The sequence below is a fragment of the Bubalus bubalis genome, chromosome 23 (assembly GCF_019923935.1).
Source record: "Bubalus bubalis isolate 160015118507 breed Murrah chromosome 23, NDDB_SH_1, whole genome shotgun sequence".
Classification (NCBI taxonomy): domain Eukaryota; kingdom Metazoa; phylum Chordata; class Mammalia; order Artiodactyla; family Bovidae; genus Bubalus; species Bubalus bubalis.
Genome location: NC_059179.1, coordinates 52,047,350 through 52,067,648, shown reverse-complemented (window position 1 = coordinate 52,067,648; position 20,299 = coordinate 52,047,350). Strand labels below are relative to the sequence as shown.

The following is a 20,299-nucleotide window of genomic DNA, read 5'->3' as shown; positions in this document are numbered from 1 at the left end:
ATTATAACAAAAAAAGGTTAAAGTCACAGAAGCAGATCCAATGTAAATTTAAAATTAAGCCTTCCTGGTTACAACCCCCCCTCAATGTGCATCCCGTAGTCTTGTGGGAGAAGCGGGATGTCTTGCTTGTCAGACGGGCCTTCCCGGGAGTGCCTGCCGTCAGTGCCACTCTTTTCAAATGTTGAGACTCGCCTTCCCTTATTCCCCTTGGAAAAGTACCTACTTTACACCTGTAGACTTAGAAATACTTCAGAGGTAAGAGGCAGCATCTCAATGTAAGAAATTTAGCGCTTTTCTATGCATGGGAAGATGCCAGAGTCAGGGTTCATTGAATCTATTTTATATATCTTAGCTATCTGGGGCCTGTAATCCTGCATTCTCAGAGTTCCCTCAAGTTTCACCACAGGGAGTGGCTGGAGTGGCTGCAGTCTAATGACTGCCAGGTGGCAGGCATTCCCCTTTCTCAGGGCACACTGGCTCACACTGAAGAGCTGCAATTGCTGATTCCATTTCTCAGGTCTTCCCCTCTCGGTCATGAATGACATTGTTGGGAAACATTTCAAGATCAATGTTTGTCCCATGCCAATGGGAGGTTCATCCCAGTTCAGTCAAAAAATTCTTGATATATCACTCCAGGTGTTAAGATTTGGACCAGGCCCCATCAATAATTAAAATTCTCTGGATTCTGTCCAACTGTAATCCAGGAGACATTTTCCCTTCTTGTTTCTTCTCATATCTAGAATCACACTATTACAATTATTTCTTCAAATATTTTTAGTCATATTAACTTGGTGGGAGCTCTGATGAACACATTGGTTACTCTAAGAGACAACAATCTAACAAATTAGACAGGATATAAGTACTGCAGCATGGCGTGACTGACATAATGCATCACACAGGCACAAAGCGCACTCTGAAAACAAAGAACAAATTTAACCGATGATTAGTATAACTAGTTATAGTCCAGTATAATAATACAGTGACCAAAGGAGCCATAACGGATTTGATGAGCGACCTGCGGTTTCACGGTACTGGCCGTGCACACTTATGCACGGATTAATCTTTGAGAGAAGCACATGTTACTAGTAGAGACCAGGTAGAGAAAAAAAGATAAATGTTCCAAAAAGCATAGTCTACCAAACTATTTAATGCAAGTCATAATTAATTGAAGGCGAAGTTTTTTTCTTACACATGGAAAACACAGATTTAAACCAGTAATCCTTTGAGATACAGACCATAAAAATTACAACCATATTTACCAGTTTAATCAGTTCTATGTAACTAATCCCTTTTGTTAGCAGCTTTATGAAGACATCAGGTTTCTCACTAGAATCCTTCAATTTTTTTTTACTCAATTCAGTATTATTTTCTGAAAATCAGAAACTTGTATTTATCTGAAAACCCTTTAATAAATTTTCTTAAAGAGGATTCATTATTCCATGTTTTTTTAAGGCTGAGTAGGCCTCCAGTGTAGAGGTGTACGATTCTATCTTCATTTTTCTGCTGCTGCAGGTTTTGGTCAATCCAGTGTCTTGGCTATTATACACTGTGCTGCCCTGCAAGCCGGGGTGCATGTCGTTGGGTCCACAAGGGCCTCACAGTGGACAGTGTAAAACGCCCATTGTGGTGACCTGACAAACAAGGTATGAAGTCACAGTGGCCACATTGCCCTGGTGAGCATCCTGTTCTTTCTTTAAGGCTGATATCCTGTTTTTCCCTGCTGGTGCCAGACATGACCACTGCCTGTGAGACCCATGATCACAAGACCCCAGCTGAAGATAAACTAAGCAGGGCTGGCTGTAAAGGCTGAGCACTGGTTTCTCTCTAAAGCCAGTCACTTTCTTTCTTCCTATAATAAATCTTTCTCGGCCTGACTGCCTGGCTCACTCTCTTCTTCTCCATGCTCACCTTACACACGTGTCATTTTGAATTCTGATATTCTCTGGATCTAAACCCAGCAGAGGGATTGCCAGATAATATGGTACCTCAGTTTTTAGTTTTTTAAGAAACCTCCATGCTGTTTTCCAGAGTTCCTGCACCCATTCATACGCCTACCCAGAGAAAAGGAGGATTCCTCTTATCCTATGCCCTCTGTGAAGGAGTCTTTGGGCCTAAAAAGGCCCTTGCTGAATCATCTAACTTTGGAGAAAACAAAACAGAACTTTAGGTCCCTCCCTGGTGCTCCAGGCCAGTTGTATCTATCTGGGACTTATCACTCCCTGTCCAGAAACCTTCCACCCTCTACACCTGCTCCGAAGACTTATCATCCCCTGCCCAACTACAAATGCCATCTCAACTAAAGAATACCCAAAACATCCTGCTTGATTAACATTTCCCTTATCGCTTCCACAAACCTCCCTATAAATATGGAGCCTCCCTGATCCCTCTCGGCACTCAGCCTGGTCATTAGGCCGACTGTCGCCCCTCCTTGCCTGAATAAAGGTAACCTACTTTAGGTTGAGGTCGTCTCTCCTTTTCTGCCTTGGCCCGAACTATACCTTACAGTCTGCAGGATTTATTCTTTGTAGATCTTTTTGGTGCTGGCGAATGTGACCAGTGTGAGCTGATTCTTCATGATCGTTTTGGTTTGCATTGATTTAATAGTGAATGAGGTAGAGTATTTTTCCAGATACTTTCGAAAATCACCCATCATGAATACCATTTACCTCTTGAAACTGGCCTCCTGGAAGTTGCCATGCTCTGAACTGTCTTCCAACGCTTTACCCGGGACATGACTTGAGAGCATGCGTCACTGACAGTCCTGGAGGGCTTCAGAGTAAGAGGAGCCCATCGGCACGGATTTTTAAGTTTTTGTTACACGAAGCGGCCACAAGGCGGCAGCGTTTCTTCACGCCCGATTCTGTTTCCTTGGGCGAGTACAGTTTGGGGAAACTTCTGTTCCTAGATTGCCAATGAGACAGGAATATTCCAGAAGAAACACTCAAGGCTTGTGTCACATTACTTCATCCCCCTTACCTTGATCCCCGAGACACATCCCAATTCCTGCAACACTATCCTATGGAGGATGCTAGCATCTGTAGGTTCGGTTAAGTTCAGTCACTCAGTTGTGGAGGACAATGTGACCCCATGGACTGCAGCATGCCAGGCTTCCCCATCCATCACCAACTCCCAGAGCTTGCTCAAACTCATGTCCATCGAGTCAGAGATACCATCCAATCATCTCATCCTCTGTCGTCCCCTTCTCCTCCTGCCTTCAATCTTCCCCAGCATCAGAGTCTTTTCCAATGAGTCAGTTCTTCACATCTGGTGGCCAAAGGACTGGAACTTGAGCTTCAGCATCAGTCCTTCCAATGAATATTCAGGTCCGACCTCCTTTAGGATGGACTGGTTGGATCTCCTTGCAGTCCAAAGGATTCTCAAGAGTCTTCTCCAACACCACAGTTCAAAAGCATCAATTCTTCAGTGCTCTGCTTTCTTTATGGTCCAACTCTCACAACCATACCTGACTACTGTAAAAACCATAGCTTAAACTAGACAGATTTTTGTCACCAAAGTAATGTCTCTGCTTTTTAATATGCTGCCTAGGTTGGTCACAGATTTTCTTCCAAGGAAGGAAGTCACCATCTGCATTGATTTTGGAGCCCAAGAGAATAAAGTATGTCACTGTTTGCATTGTGTCCCCATTTATTTGCCATGAAGTGATGGGACTGGATGCCATGATCTTACTTTTGTGAATGTTGAGTTTTAAGCCAGCTTTTCACTCTCCTCTTTCACTTTCATCAAGAAGCTTCTCAGTTCTTTGCTTTCTGCCATAAGGATGGTGTCATCTGCATATCTGAGGTTATTGATATTTCTCCCAGAAATCTTGATTCCAGCTTGTGCTTCATCCAGCCCAGCATTTCCCATGATGTACTCTGCATATAAGTTAAATAAGCAGGGTGACAATATACAGCCTTGACGTACTCCTTTCCCTCTTTGGAACTAGTCTGTTGTTCCATGTCCAGTTCTAACTGTTGCTTCCTGACCTGCATACAGATTTCTCAGGAGGCAGATCAGGTGGTCTGGTATTTCCATCTCTGAAGAATTTTTCAGTTTGTTGTGTTCCACACAGTCAAAGGCTTTGGCATAATCAATAAAGCAGAAGTCGATGTTTTTCTGGAACTCTCTTGCTTTTGCTAAGATCCAGCAGATGTTGACAATTTGATCTCTGGTTTCTCTGCCTTTTCTAAATCCAGCTTGAACATTTGGAAGTTCTCAGTTCACATACTGTTGAAGCCTCACTTGGAGAATTTTTAGCATTCTTTGCTAGCATGTGAGATGAGTGCAATTGTGTGGTAGTTTGAACATTCTTTGGCATTGTCTTTCTTTTGGATTGGAATGAAAGCTGACCTTTTCCAGTCCTGTGGCCACCGTTGAGTTTTCCAAATTTGCTGGCATATTGAATGCAGCACTTTAACAGCAGCATCTTTTAAAAAGGATTAGAAATAGCTGAGCTGGAATTCCATCACCTCCACTCACTGTGTTCCTAGCGATGCTTCCTAAGGCCCACTTGACTTCAGACTCCAGGATTTCTGGCTCTAGGTGAGTGATCACACCATCATGATTATCTGGGTCATGAAAATCTTTTTTGTATAGTTCTTCTGTGTATTCTTGTCACCTTCTTAATATCTTCTGCTTCTGTTAGGTCCCTACCATTTCTGTCCTTTATTGAGCCCATCTTTGCATGAAATGTTCCCTTGGTATATCTAATTTTCTTAAAGAGATCTCTAGTCTTTCCCATTCTATTGTTTTCCTCTATTTCTTTGCATTGATCCCTGAGGAAGGCTTTCTTATCTCTCTTTGCTATTCTTTGGAACTCTGCATTCACATGGGTATATCTTCTCTATTCTCCTTTGCCTTTTGCTTCTCTTCTTTTCTCAGCTATTTGTAAAGCCTCTAAGACGACCATTTTTCCCTTTTGCATTTCTTTTTCTTGGAGATGGTCTTGGTCACTGCCTCCTGTACAATGTCAGGAACCTCTGTCCACAGTTATTCCAGCACTCTATCAGATCTAGTCCCTTGAATCTATTTGTCACTTCCACTGTATAATCGTAAGGGATCTGATTGAGCTCATAGCTGAATGGTCTAGTGGTTTTCCCTACTTTCTTCAATTTAAGTCTGAATTTTGCAATAAGGAGGGGGTGGGTTTTAGAAAAGGCAGAGGAACCAGAGATCAAATTGCCAACATCCACTGGATCATGGGAAAAGCAAGAGAGTTCCAGAAAAACATCTATTTCTGCCCTATTGACTATGCCAAAGCCTTTGACTGTGTGGATCACAATAAACTGTGGAAAATTCTGAAAGAGATGGGAATACCAGACCACCTGACCTGCCTCTTGAGAAATCTGGATGCAGGTCAGGAAGCAACAGTTAGAACTGGACATGGAACAACAGACTGATTCCAAATAGGAAAAGGAGTATGTCAAGGCTGTATATTGTCACCCTGCTTATTTAACTTATATGCAGAGTACATCATGAGAAACGCTGGACTGGAAGAAACACAAGCTGGAATCAAGATTTCTGGGAGAAATATCAATAACCTCAGAAATGCAGATGACACCACTCTTATGGCAGAAAGTGAAGAGGAACTAAAAAGCCTCTTGATGAAAGTGAAAATGGAGATTGAAAACGTTGGCTTAAAGTGCAACATTCAGAAAACGAACATCATGGGATCCGGTCCCATCACTTCATAGGAAATAGATGGGGAAACAGTGTCAGACTTTATTTTTTGGGATCCAAAATCACTGTAGATGGTGACTGCAGCCATGAAATTAAAAGACGCTTACTCCTTGGAAGGAAAGTTATGACCAACCTAGATAGCATATTCAAAAGCAGAGACATTACTTTGCCAACAAAGGTCCATCTAGTCAAGGCTATGGTTTTTCCTGTGGTCATGTATGGATGTGAGAGTTAGACTGTGAAGAAGGCTGAGCGCCGAAGAATTGATGCTTTTGAACTGTGGTGTTGGAGAAGACTCTTGAGAGTCCCTTGGACTGCAAGGAGATCCAACCAGTCCATTCTGAAGGAGATCAGCCCTGGGATTTCTTTGGAAGGAATGATGCTAAAGCTGAAACTCCAGTCCTTTGGCCACCTCATGCGAAGAGTTGACTCATTGGAAAAGACTCTGATGCTGGGAGGGATTGGGGGCAGGAGGAGAAGGGGAAGACAGAGGATGAGATGGCTGGATGGCATCACTGACTCGATGGATGTGAGTCTCAGTGAACTCCCGGAGTTGGTGATGGACTAGGAGGCCTGGCGTGCTGCGATTCATGGGGTCGCAAAGAGTAGGACACGACTGAGCGACTGAACTGAACTGAACTGGGGGACAATTTACGGCCTCCTTCCAGAAAGGCACGCACAGTCCTTGGGTAAACCGCCAACCTCTCAGCATGTGCAGACTCGGCTCCCCACCACCAGGTTCAGGTGCCCTCCTCGCAAGGTGGGCGACGCCACGTGGGACAGTCCCTCGTGAGACCTCTGTCATTAGCAGGTCACCGGCTCCTCAACTAGCCAATCGCCAGCCTGGAAGACCCGTGCGCGCCCCACACCTGCTCGGCACGGAATCTGTTCCGGGTGGACTCAAGCGTGCGCACTGGAGCTTGCCCAACCGCCACGCTAGCTGCCGGCTGGAAGGAGGGCACGGCGCAGAGGTGCACTGCGCAGGCGTGCTGAGGACGCCCCGCCCCTGGCGCGGGTTCCGTCCAATCCCAGAGGAGGCGCTCAGCCGGTGACCTGAGAGGACATGGCTGGGCGGCCGGGATCGTCGAATGCTGAAGCGGCGGGAGCAGTGGGCCCGACTGACGAGGCCAGAGGTAGAGCTGGGCCTGGCGGCGGCCCCCAGCCGCGGCTGCTGAAGGCTGGGCGGGCAGGGAGCGCACGCGGGCGCCGCTTCCTCAGAGTCGGGGCGGCGTGAGGAAAAATGCCCTTCAGCCCCATGGGAAGGATCTTGGCGCTCTGCCTGGTGCCGCGGGGAATCACCCACAGGCCCGTGTCCCGCGTTCACTCGCTGCCTTTGGCCTCGTTTGGCGCCATCTGCTTTGCTTACGGAGAAGGCAGTGGCACCCCACCCCAGTACTGTTGCCTGGAGAACCCCAGGGACGGGGGGGCCTGGTGGGCTGCCGTCTATGGGGTCGCGCAGAGTCGGACACGACTGAAGCGACTTCGCAGCAGCAGCAGCAGCTTTGCTTAAGTAGGTTAAAGTAGACAGAGGGCATCCTTTCAATCTGATCCTGAGCGTCTCCACAGGCATCTCCTGCAACATAAAGGGACTTGTTCTCGGGACTGTGTCACCCGAGGGAAGGAGTCTGTCCCATATCTCTCATCTCACAGCACCGAACACCTGAATTTCCCTGTTGTTCCATAATGGTCCTCAACAATGGATTCCCCCTCCCCCCAAACCGGAATCCAGACTGTCCCACATAGCATTAAGGTTTTTTTTTCTTCCTGACACTGACCTATTGAGCAATGGCTCCCACCTCACCGGGAAAGGAGAGGCATGGCAGCTCATTACAGTTATAAAGTTTTCTGAAATTACAGCCTAGCATAGAGAAGAAAGATATAAAATATTCCCAGGCTTGTCCACCCCTCAAAGGATATGCTCCTAGGTGTTAACACAAAAGGGGAGACAAATTGTACAAGGAACACGCATCCCTCAGCTTGTTGACTCTGCTCTTCTTGACCTACCTGTCTCCCCTTGTTAAGATTCTCTCATGAACCCGCCTTGGTCATATCCGTCACACCTGCAGGCAGTAGTTTTGGTACGTGACAGGTGCTTTGTGGCCTTTTTTTTTTTTTTTTTTTTAATAAATAAAATGAAGGTTTACATAATGAAATAAACTTAGCACAGAAAGCTTGCTTGGAGCAGGGAGTGGCGTTCAGTAACAATCCTCAGCTAAGAACAAAAAGAAAAACAGAACAGATACATATAGATCTCTTTTCTTAAGCACCTACTGTGTTCACCACTGTGCTAAAGAAACCTCTTAGTATCTTTGTTTCAAGTTCATTAAGCTAGCATATTTAGATGCAGTTGACTTCACTAGTGTCTTATAACTGGTGAAATACCATTTCTCGCGTGTGGTGAGGACCAATATCTTGAATCTTAGATGTCCATCTGTGTCTTCACAGCAGAATGGGCAAGGGAGCTCTCTGGGGTCTCTTATAAGGTGCTAATCTCATTCATGAGGGCTGCAGCCTCATGACCTAATCACCTCCCATAGGCCCCACCCTCTAATACCATCTCATTAGACTTTAGGATGTCAACAAATGAAATATGGAGGGACACAAACATTCATTCTATAGCAGTGAAAGAAAATAAGACATCAAGATTCCATTTTCAGTCTATTAGGTTGTTTAAAAAAGGGGGCAGTGGTGCTATCTAGTGTTAACAATAGTGTAAACATACAGACCATATCATACTCTGATGAGAGGAAGAAAGGGTAAAGGCTTTGCAGTAGTCCTTCTGGCACAAATTTTAACATTTAAATTATCTTCTCCCCTTTTTGGTCACATTCCTAGAGAATCACACAGGACATATATAGATGCATGGATCGGATAGTCACTGGAGCCTAGATGGCGGTAGGAAAACTTGGGAAGGGAATAGCTAAATCCCATGCACACTGGGATATACCTGTGCAGTGGATTTCTAAAATGAAGAGGAACTGGAATTAAAATCCACTTAACCAAGTCAACTTGTAAATTATTAGACATACAGATACAATATGATCTTCAAAACAGATATTTTTATGAGAGTAAAGCAAGATGGAAAAATTGCAATACTGTGTAGGTTGCACAGAAAGATGTCTGGAGGCTGATTTCCTAATTGATGACTCTGATGGACGGATCTAGTTTCTGCTGCTGCTAAGTCGCTTCAGTCGTGTCCAGTTCTGTGCGACCCCATAGATGGCAGCCCACCAGGCTCCCCCGTCCCTGGAATTCTCCAGGCAAGAACACTGGAGTGGGTTGCCATTTCCTTCTCCAATGCATGAAAGTGAAAAGGGAAAGTGAAGCCACTCAGTCGTGTCCAACTCTTAGCAACCCCATGGACTGCAGCCCACCAGGCTCCTCTGTCCATGGGATTTTCCAGGCAAGAGTACTGGAGTGGGTTGCCATTGCCTTCTCCAATCTAGTTTCTAAGGGCAATGCAAAGGTGAAGGAACGTTTTTAATCTTAATATTTGTTTTTTTTCTACCAGGACTATGTAACTGATACTTGTGGAACTTTTAATTTATAAAAGTGAAAGTAGGAGACGTTTTTAAAGTACCACTTGATGATCACATGTTAATATCTCTCACTGTTGTTCTCTGTTTTAATTGTTGTACTGTTGTTACTACACAGGAGCATGCCCTTGTACTTCAGAACTTCACACTGGGATATTTGGGGGTAATGAAGAATTGTATCTGCAACTTATTCTCAAAGTTCATGATTATTAGCAAATGTAAAATTGGGGTGAACGGCATATAGAGCTATGTGTTCTACTTCTGCAACTTTTAAGTAAATTTGAAAATTTTTAAAATAAGAAGTAAAAAGTAGGGGCTCATATAATAACACAGGCAGTTGTACCCTTGATTTTTTTTTTATTAACAATATATTAGTTGACTTGTTCAACAGATATATTCTGCTTTCCCACTCTGTGCCTTACCTTATAATATGCAATAAAGAAAAAAAAAATAAAGGTGCAGCTCACTGCCTAGTCTATTAATAATACCTGGACAAATGGTTGCTCAAGAAAACTATAAATTCATTTTTGGCTCACCTAGGGAAGTCTATTAACATTTAAAAGTAAAAGTAAAACCATATGCAGAAGTATACAGTGAAAAGTAAACATTCTCTTACCTATCCTTCCACTTCTACTTTCCAAAAGAACTACTGTTGAAAATATTTTTGTGTGATTTGAGCCAGAAATTTTCTAGAAATAAGACACATATATTTTTAGACTGACAAAATATTTTTTTCACCTCTTTCTGTAGCCAGATGGGATTCTATATTATACTGTTTTGTACTTTCTTTCCTTTCAGTCTATCTTGGATCTCTTTCATTGTTAATACATATAACTCTACCTCCTTTTCAATGGCTGCACAGTATTCTCTTGTGGGCATGAATCATAAGTTCTCTACTGATGGGCATTCAAGTTTCCCACTTTTGACATAGATATGTAACCAAGCATATCTGATGGATAAATTCATAGAAGTGAAATTTTGTCTTGAAAATGTTGATGCAGCCAACCTGTCCTCCAAAAGTTTGCATAGGTTTTCACAGTCTGTCAGTGTGCATTAGTGCCTATTTCTCTACATTGTAATCAACACAAGGCATTATCAGACTTACTAATCTTTACCAAGCTGCTGGATACAACATGTCATTTTCATCTTTTTAATTATGACTAAGGTTATACATCTTTTCAGATATAATTAACCATTAGTGTAGTTTTTGCTTACCTGTTTTCTCTATTTTTCCATTCTTCTGTATAAATGAATACTTACCTTCTCTATTTTGATTGGTTGTTTGGGTGATTTTTTAAAACCTTTTTATTATGGAAAAATTTAAGCATATACAAAAGAATATAGGCACATGAAGAGATACTCAACACTGCTAATTATTACAGAAATGCAGATCAAAACTACACTAAGGTATCACCTCACACTGATCAGAATGACAATCATGAAAAAAAATCTACAAATAATAAGTGCTGGAGAGGGTGTGGAGACAAGAGAATCCTCCTATACAATGTTAATCAACCCTGAATAGTCCCTGGAAAGTCTGATGCTAAAGCTGAGGCTCCAGTACTTTGGCCACCTGATGGAAACAGCTGACTCATTGAAAAAGACCTTGATCCTGGGAAAGATAGAAGGCAAAAGGAAAAGGGGGCAGCAGAAGATGAGATGGTTGGATGGCATCACCGACTCAATGGACAAGAGTTTGAGCAAACTCTGGGTCATAGTGGAAGACAGGAGCCTGGTGTGCTGCAGTCTAAGAGGTCATAAAGAGTCAGATATGATTTAGTGAGTGGACAACAAACAAGATAAAAAGAATGAAATAATGCCATTTGCAGCAACATGGGTGAACCTAGAGGTTATCATACTAAATGAAGTAAATCAGACAGAAAAAGACAAATATCACATGATATCATTTATGTGTGGAATCGAAATGCGAATATAGTCAACAGGACCCTACTTATAGTGCAGGAACTATGTTCAATATATTCAATATTTTATAGTCTATAATAAAAAGATCTGAAAATGTTTATATATAGATTTATAACCAAATCTCCTTGCTGTGCAAGGAGAAACTTACACAACATTGTAAACCAGCTCTAACTCAGTTAAAAAAAAATTAAGAACTAAGGATAATTACCCTGTGAACTCACCTTTCAGTTTTAGCAGTTATCAGCTCTTGACCAATCTTGTTTCTTCATTATCCTCAGCCCCTCCCTACCACCTACTCCACTGTTTTATTTTGAAGTACCCCAGGCATCATAACATATCCATAAATATTTGCATGTATATCTCTAAAACATAAGTACTATTTTCAGAAAAGTAACCACAGTGGCATTACCACTTCTGAATGTGTGTGTTAGTCGCTTAGTTGTGTCCAACTCCTTGTGACCCCATGAACTGTAGCCCACCAGGCTCCTCTGTCCATCAAATTCTCCAAGCAAGAATACTGAAATGGGTAGCCATTCCCTTCTCCAGAGAGTCTTCCTGACCCAGGGATTGAACCTGGGTCTCCTGCATTGCAGGCATATTCTTTACCATCAGAGCCACCAGGGAAGTCCCACATCTGAATAACAGCTACAATAATTCCTTTGTTTCAAGTATCTATAGTCAGTTTTCAAATTTCCCTGATTGTGTCATCAATATTTTAAAAAGTGCATTGGATTGAATCAAAATCCAAACATTGTCCATTTATTGAGATTGGTTGATACGTTTCTTTAATCTCTTTTTGTCTGTAAGGGTCTTCCTGTCTCCTTTTTCCCCTAAAATCTTTTTAAATTAAAGAAACTGAGTTCTTTTTCCTGTGAAGTTTCCCAGTGTGGGTGTTGCTAATTGCATGCACATATGCCACTTAAATGGTCCTCTGTCCCTGTATTTCCTCTAAATTGGCTATTTAGGTTGATAGGCTTAACAAGTGTTAGCATTATTTTTTGACAAGAATCCTCCATTGTATTTTTACATCGAATAGCTCATGATGTCCAGTTATTTTTATTGTCATGTTAGTAGCACTAATAATAATTGTCTGGATCTACTAATTTATTAAGGATTAAAAATAAATGCCTATATTAATTATAAGCAAGTTAATATGAAACACATCTATTTCTGCTTTTATTGACTATGCCAAAGCCTTTGACTGTGTGGATCACAATAAACTGTGGAAAATTCTGAAATACCAGACCACCTGACCTGCCTCTTGAGAAACCTATATGCAGGTCAGGAAGCAACAGTTAGAACTGGACATGGAACAACAGACTGGTTCCAAATAGGAAAAGGAGTACATCAAGGCTGTATATTGTCACCCTGCTTATTCAACGTATATGCGGAGTACATCATGAGAAATGCTGGGCTGAAGGAAGCACAAGCTGGAATCAAGATTGCCAGGAGAAATATCAAGAACCTCAGATATGCAGATGACACCACCCTTAAGGCAGAAAGTGAAGAAGAACTAAAGAGCCTCTTGATGAAAGTGAAAGAGGAAAGTGAAAAAGTTGGCTTAAAGCCCAACATTCAGAAAATGAAGATCATGGCATCCGGTCCCATCACTTCATGGCAAATAGATGGGGAAACAGTGGAAACAGTGGCTGACTATTTTTCTGGGCTCCAAAATCACTGCAGATGGTGATTGCAGCCATGAAAGTAAAAGATGCTTACTCCTTGGAAGAAAGTTATGACCAATATAGACAGCATATTAAAAAGCAGAGACATTACTTTGTCAACAAAGGTCCATCTAGTCAAGGCTATTGTTTTTCCAGTAGTCATGTATGGATGTGAGAGTTGGACTATAAAGAAAGCTGAGTGCCAAGGAATCGATGCTTTTGAACTATGGTGTTGGAGAAGAGTCTTCAGAGTCCCTTGGAATGCAAGGAGATCCAACCAGTCCATCCTAAAGGAGATGAGTCCTGGGTGTTCATTGGAAGGACTGATGTTGAAGCTGAAAACTCCAATACTTTGGCCACCTGATGTGAAGAGCTGACGCATTTGAAAAGATCCTGATGCTGGGAAAGATTGAGGACAGGAGGAGAAGGGGATGACAGAGGATAAGATGGTTGGATGGCATCACTGACTCAATGGACATGGGTTTGGGTGGGCTCCGGGAGTTGATGATGAACAGGGAGGCCTGGTGTGCTGCGGTTCATGGGGTCGCAAAGAGTCAGACATGACTGAGTGACTGAACTGAACTGAATATGAAACATATATATAGAAAAGCTATTTGTGTTTATATGTTTAAAGGTACATCATTAAAATTTCTCACTATTCCTTCTGAGATTTCTTTGGGTAATATTCTCTGTAAATCTATAGTTGATTATGTCACCTACCATTTACAGTGACTTCTAACTCCTTGTTTCCAATTTTTAATACTATTTCTTCTTTTCTGTTTTTACATCCTGAGCTTTGACCAAGCCTTGAACAGTATCAACAGTAAGAGTGTACCCTTTCTCTTGCTCTGAGTCTTATTAAGGGGAAATCTATGGTGTCAATCACCCTTTAGGAAAAGATGACCATGAATGGGGTCTCTCTGATTCACCTCTTCTGCAGTGCCTCCCTCAGGTCAAGGAGCAGAGGCACCACTCTGGCTGGAGACCTGCCCTCAGCCCACTTCAGTCCCAGCCCAAGTTATCAGACCCTTCCTTAGGCTTGTCATTACTACATACTAAAATGTTTGGTTTTGTCTCCGCAGGGCAGGCCAAGTCTTCACAGAAAATTGAAGACTTGATGGAAATGGTGAAGAAGTTGCAGAAAGGTCACGTGTCTCCTCTATAACTGAGGCTCAGCCCGAGGTTTGGGGTCAGGCAGAAGTGGAATCAATTCTAAGCCACCAAATTCACCACCTTGGGAAATTAACTCATTGATTCTCTCTTAGTTTCAAAAGTTAATTTTTTGAAGTAAAAATATGACTCCATGATTCAAAATTTAAGTATAAGGAGATAAAATACAAAACATTTCCCCAAAACACAGTTTCAGTCCCCTTACTGGCCATCCATTTGGCTCCCCCTATACTCTACTGAATTTCCAGGATTTTGTGCTCTCTTCTTGCTACCAGGCACCGTCCACCCATGTTCCTATCTCGAGTAGGCCTTTGCACTGACTGTCTCCTACCCCGACCCAGGGAACTGCAAGGCCTGCCCTCCTCACTTGATTTGGGGCCCTCAAGAGGTCTTGCCATATCTGAAGGAGCACTTCCCACTCCTTCATTTTTTAATCTGTTGTTCCTCTATTTCTCTTGAAGTTACCACAACCTGACTCGGTGTCTCTATGTGTTGCTGCCTCCCCTCCCCAGAATGTGAGCCCTTGGAGGGCATCCAGCTTCCTCTGCCTGCCCTGTCATTTTCACTCAGCCTCCTTTTCTCCCTGCAGTGGGAAGCCTAGAACCCAGGGTTGAGGTCCTGATTAACCGGATTAATGAGGTGCAGCAAGGTGAGCTCAGGACCTTGGCTTGTCTGCCAGGAGTGGTTACATGATTTGCAGAGCCCCTTATTCAAAATTACTTGGTGTTTTGAAACAGGGGAGCATTAAACCAAACATGGATTGGTCCATCCAAAGACAGGAGCTGCAGTCACATGTTTACTAACCTGGCCCTGCTGTCAGCTGAGCCCAAGAAGGGCTTTGGCTCCGGGAGACTTGTTTCCTGCTCTGTAAAATCCTCTAGGGGCCCCTCTAGGTTTACTTGAAGACAAGTGTGAAATGTTTGCAAGGACAGACACTTACACGATGTCCTACGGTTTGACACAGCAAAAAAGAAAGCTAGTGAGGAGCTGGGAGACGCCCGGACTGTCTGGGAGACCCTGCAGAAAGAACTGGACTCATGTAAGCCTGGGGGGGATCACCCAGAGGTCCCCAAAATGTCATGCATCCTTGAACCCAATATTCCAGACAGTCAGCATCATTGCTGTGGCCAAGCACTCCTGCACCCTCGCCAACTTCAGGGCCTACCAATCTCCCCCATCCCACTCTATTTGGGGGAGTGTTCCTGAAACTCCGCCAAGCATACTCCTACATCAGGACCTTTCCTAGGTAGATCCCCCGTATAATACAGATTCCTATTGCCTGAAGACATCATTCAGCTCTCAGCTCAAATGCCCCTTTCTCAGAGAGGCTTTCCCCAATCTCCCCACCCAGAGTCAGCACACTGCCCCCACCTAGTCACATGCCCCTTACTGCTTGATGTGTTTCTTCACAGCCTTTACCCAACTTGTTGTGAAGTGTTTTTCTCTTCCCTCCGTGTAACTGCACTGGCATTCCACAGGGTCCTCTCAGCCACCCTTTATCAAGCACCCTTTGGTGCCCACAGGGAGCATGCGCAAAAGAGGGGAAGGGGACTTACTTCGAAGGGGGTCTACATTTGGGGTTGGGGGTAGGGCTTGCCAAGCCCAGTCTCTCAGGGTACAGTGGGTGGTTGGTGATGCCCAAACATGTTTCTATGTTTTCCAGTGAGTGGAGAGAAAGTACGCCTGAAAGAGATCTTGAGCAAAAAACAAGGTAATTGCACCTACTTTATCTCCAGGTTTTTGCCTTTGCCGCCTTTCAGAAACCCACTCTATAGCAATGAAAGCCTTCTGAAGGCTGAATCACCTTGCCTCCCTCCTGTGGCTTCCACCAGAGTCCCATTAGCTCTTCAGGAGGAGACCTCTGGTGTTTTTACCCCTGCACAAACCTCAGCCATGATGGGCTCTCACAGGGTCCTAACTTCCTCTCCCTGCAGAGACCCTGAGGATCCTCCGGCTCCACTGCCAGGATAAGGAGAATGAGGCACAGAGGTAAGAGCTTCCACCTAGCCCCTGTTGAGCGCTACCCCTTCATCCTGTTAAAAAAAAAAAAAAAACCTAAGGCAAATCGGCCTTAGACCCACAGCTCTCATCATCTTCCTCTATAAAATATGGAGACCGTGACTCCCAACAGTAGGTCGTAGTATTGATTACCATCTTATTCACTGAGATAATCATTCATTTGCTAGAATGTCAATTAAATTCCTTCAGCTGGTTTTTATTCTGTGCTTTTTATAGTTTCATCTGTCCCTTCATTTAGGTATCACGCCAACCATCTGTCCACCAGCCTCTCTCCATTCACCCATTATCCTTCTATTCACCCATCTCTCTAGCTCCTGAATGCTTATATTGCTCATTTCGTGACCAGAGACCTCCAAGCCCCTAGCATACCAACACTGAATATGTTTGAGGAATTCACATGAGATCAATATGTGTGTGCTTGTGTGTGTGACCACACTCACACTCATCTCCCTAATCTTCACAATGACATTCCAGAGGGCATGTGTTCATACCACCCCAAAAGTTACAGAAAGGAACTCATTCTGGAAGGCTACAACAGATGTCAAGAGAAGGAAATGGGAGCTCCACCCCAGGCCCCTCCTAGGGAGAGATTATTCAGAAAGCATGGTGACTGCCTTGCCTCTTGCCAGGAAGCAAACCATGCTGCAGGAGTGCAAAGAGCGGATTTCTGCCCTGAACTCCCAGATTGAGCAAGAAAAGAACAAACAGAGGCAGCTGAGGTAAGGCCCGCCTCCCAAGGCACGGGGGGCTGGGTGGGTTGTAAGCGGGGAGGAGGTCATACTAGGAATGGGAATGAGAAGACCTGGCTGAGCTGAAGCTTGGAGGGTCAAGGAGGCAAAGGCTCTTGCAGCAGAGTGAAGAGCACAAGCAAGCTCCCTCACGTCTGTGCATAAAGACTCCAGTGTGAACCAGGTTGGGACGGGTGTCTCAGCCCACAGCCCCTCATCCTGTGTGTTTGGTTCCCAGGTTGGATTTCGAGGAGCAACTGGAGGACCTGATGAGCCAGTATAAGGACCTGTGGGAATTCCACGTGAGTCACTCAGAGCTACTCTCCCCACCTTGCACACCCTCCCTGGCAGCACCAGGCCCAGAGCCATGCCATCCCGCAGGCCGCCCTCCTGCCGACTGCCACACGCGGCTCCTGCGCGAGCCCAGCAGCCATAGGTCAGAGTCGCCCTGAACCTAGCTCCTCAGCACCCTCAGCGCCGCCAGGTGCTGTCATCTTCACTGACCCTGCTCACGCGTCTCTGTGCCTCCCAGGGGCCCTAAGAGTTGACGAGGAACTGAAGAGCCGAGGAGGCATCCATGGAGCAGATTCACGGATGTCTTTGGGGCCAGCACAGTCACAGGGAAGATAGTGGGGAAATAACAGGCCACTATCTGCCGCCTAGGGTCCCAGACAAGAAAATAGGCAGAGAGTGAAAGTCAGGACGGACAGACTCAGTGAGGTCACATGGAGGGAAGAGTAGGAGCTACGGTGCTGAACTGATAACTGACTCTCCAGAGAACAGTCTTGAATTTTGGCGTTTGCAGGATGCCCTTGCAGAATTCCTGAACACTAACTACCTTATGAGCTTCTCCTGCCTAGCACCACAGGTATCTGGGGTAGAACAATTCCAGACAGAGGGAATGGCCAATGCAGAGGCCCTGAAGCTGCACTGTGCCTGGCATGCAGGAAGTGAGGCATATGAGTAAAGACCAGATCCAGATTGGCTTCTCTGAGGCACGTGGGAGAAAGCCAGGAGTTGCGGACAGGTCTCCTTTATTATCCATCAGAAACCAGAGCGGCTGGCCCTGGAGATCAGCACCCTGGACAGCAGCAAGGAGCAGTTGCTTAAGGAAGGTGAGGCCTGGAAGATGGGGATGCCCTGATCTGCCCTGCCCTGCCCTGCCCTGCCCTGCCCATCCGTTCCTTCCTGCTGCAGAGAAGCTGGTGGAGGCAAAGCTGGAGGATGTGAAGCATCGTCTGTGCTCGCAGTTTGGAGCCAAGGGCCACACAATCAGTGAAGGGCTCTTCCTGCGCAGCCCGGAGGCAGCAGCTGTGGTGTAAGACCCGGATGGGGAGGGGGGACTGAGTGGAGGGGGACAGCTGCCAGCACCCGTGCCCCACCCTCAGTCATTTGTTTGAGGAGGAGAATAGGAAAGCCCAGGAGCTGCTGGAGGCTGCTGCCCAGCGCCAGGAGCAGCTGCAACAGAAGTGTCAGCAGCTGCAGCAGAAGAGGCAGAGGTGGGCATGGAGCCCTTCCCCCGAGTCCCCAAAGGGAAGGTGGCTGAGGGAGTCTCTGCTCCCTTCTAGTCTCTGTCTCTTGGTCCCTTTACAGTCCTACCCTTCTCCCTCCACATCCTCCTACCCCACTCCCGACCTCTTTCTATCCAGGCTGAAGGAGGAGCTGGAAAAACTTGGGGTACAGGTCCCTGCCCAAGCCCAGAGCAAGCAAGAGGAGGAGGCTGGCCTAGGAGAAGCTGTGAGTCCTGGAATCCGATGCAGGGAGCAGAGAGCTTGTGAGAGGAGCTGTGGGTGGGAAGGCACCTCAGAAGATGGTCCTCAGGGAAGGGCATTTCCAATGGGACACATCCCAGGCAAAAGTGCAGAGGCTGGCAGTGGTGGGGTGAGGAGGGGCAGGACCCATGGAGGGTGTGGGCACAGGGATCTGATGAGACTCCTGCCTCAAACCCTGACCTCTCACAGGCCAATCCCAAGCCCCTTGGAGTCAGTGAGGATAAAGACCCAGAGCCATCCACCAAGGAGCACATGATGCCCCGAAGCAAGGAGAACCCACCCTGCACTGGAGCTTATGACTTGGACTTCAGTAAATAAAGGCACTACTTCAATACAACTGCCTCATCTGCCTCTGTGCTAGGCTCGGGGAGGAGGGGTATCCATCCCGGGACACCCGGCACCTGAGTCTGAATGAAAGCCTGGCCACACTCTGCCTCTTGTCTTCAGCCAGAAACCCACAGCAGACACTCAGTAAATGTTTCCCTAACCTCACAGTCCCCTGACTGCTCATCTCTAGCACTTGACATGTTGTTCTGGCTCCCCACACAGAGGGATACAAGACTGAGACCATCTTACAACAGGCCCATAGGTTCTGCACACCCACCCTGTGATTGTCTTCCATTCCTTATTCAGGCCTGGACCACACAGAATCCCAGAAATATCAACAGTGAGGACCAAAGTGCTGGGGTCCTCAGCCAGTCAGTTCTGTGCCCACAGTACCCACTGATTAGCTGAGAAAAAGAATTGTAATTGGACCTAAATGAAATTTGAGACATTACTTTGTCAACAAAGGTCCATCTAGTCAAGGCTATGATTTTTCCAGTGGTCATGTATGGATGTGAGAGCTGGACTATAAAGAAAGCTGAGTGCCAAAGAATTGATGCTTTTGAATTGTGGTGTTGGAGAAAACTCTTCAGAGTCCCTTGGAATGCAAGGAGATCAAACCAGTCCAGCCTAAAGATCAGTCCTGGGTGTTCATTGGAAGGACTGATGCTGAAGCTGAAACTCCGATACTTTGGCCACCTGATGCAAAGAGCTGACTCGTTTGAGAAGACCCTGATGCTGGGAAAGATTGAGGGCAGGAGGAGAAGGGGACAACAGAGGATGAGATGGTTGGATGGCATCACCGACTCAACAGACATGAGTTTGGGTGGACTCTGGGAGTTGGTGATGGACAGGGAGGCCTGGCGTGCTGCAGTTCATGGGGTCACAAAGAGTCGGACACGAGTGAGCAACTGAACTGAACTGGGCACAAAATCTATACCTGAGACACTTGTTACAAGAACATAGTATGTTATCCTCAGTGTTCTGGGACTCAATCATTCTAGGAGTGTTGTGTGCTTATGGCATGTTCCAAATCCACAGGAATGCATCAACTCAAGGGCAATGATGGGAGTCAAAGTCTGTGCTCTTGAGTCAAAAGACAGTGAATTCATAGGTACAAGGAGATTCCATCTCTTGAAAGGCTTCCCCATCCAGGTAGGACAGTGAACATAAGGAGGTAGATAACCTCAACAATTCTCATTTCTGTATACATGACCAGTTACAGAAATGGATTTATATCTGTTTCTGTAACTTTCTACTGGAAGAAAGTGAAGAACTAAAGAGCCTCTTGATGAGAGTGAAAGAGGAGAGTGAAAAAGTTGGCTTAAAACATTAAAAAAAAAAAACAAACACTAAGATCATGGCATTTGGTCCCATAACTTCGTGGCAAATAGAAGGGGGCAAAGTCAAAGCAGTGAGAGGTTTTATTTTCCAAGGCTCCAAAATCACTTCGGATGGTAACTGCAGCCATGATATTAAAAGAT

The 20,299-nt window shown here is 45.2% G+C and overlaps 1 protein-coding gene across 2 annotated transcripts; it reads left to right on the top strand.

Annotated features, from left to right (window-relative positions):
• The first annotated feature begins 6,656 nt into the window (after positions 1–6,656).
• SYCE1 (synaptonemal complex central element protein 1) lies at positions 6,657–18,825 on the top strand. 2 transcript variants are annotated; one of them, XM_006070971.2, is made up of 13 exons: positions 6,658–6,812; positions 13,885–13,947; positions 14,562–14,621; positions 14,937–15,011; positions 15,636–15,683; positions 15,907–15,961; positions 16,621–16,710; positions 16,958–17,021; positions 17,768–17,834; positions 17,917–18,037; positions 18,108–18,218; positions 18,369–18,456; positions 18,681–18,825. In XM_006070971.2, the coding sequence occupies exons 1-13, from the start codon at positions 6,743–6,745 to the stop codon at positions 18,807–18,809; spliced, it is 1,041 nt and encodes a 346-aa protein (XP_006071033.1). In that variant the 5' UTR covers positions 6,658–6,742; the 3' UTR covers positions 18,810–18,825. The 2 variants fall into 2 exon arrangements, with proteins under 2 accessions (XP_006071034.1, XP_006071033.1); XM_006070972.2 differs by lacking the exon at positions 18,108–18,218 and having other exon boundaries at positions 6,657–6,812.
• Positions 18,826–20,299: the final 1,474 nt, after the last annotated feature.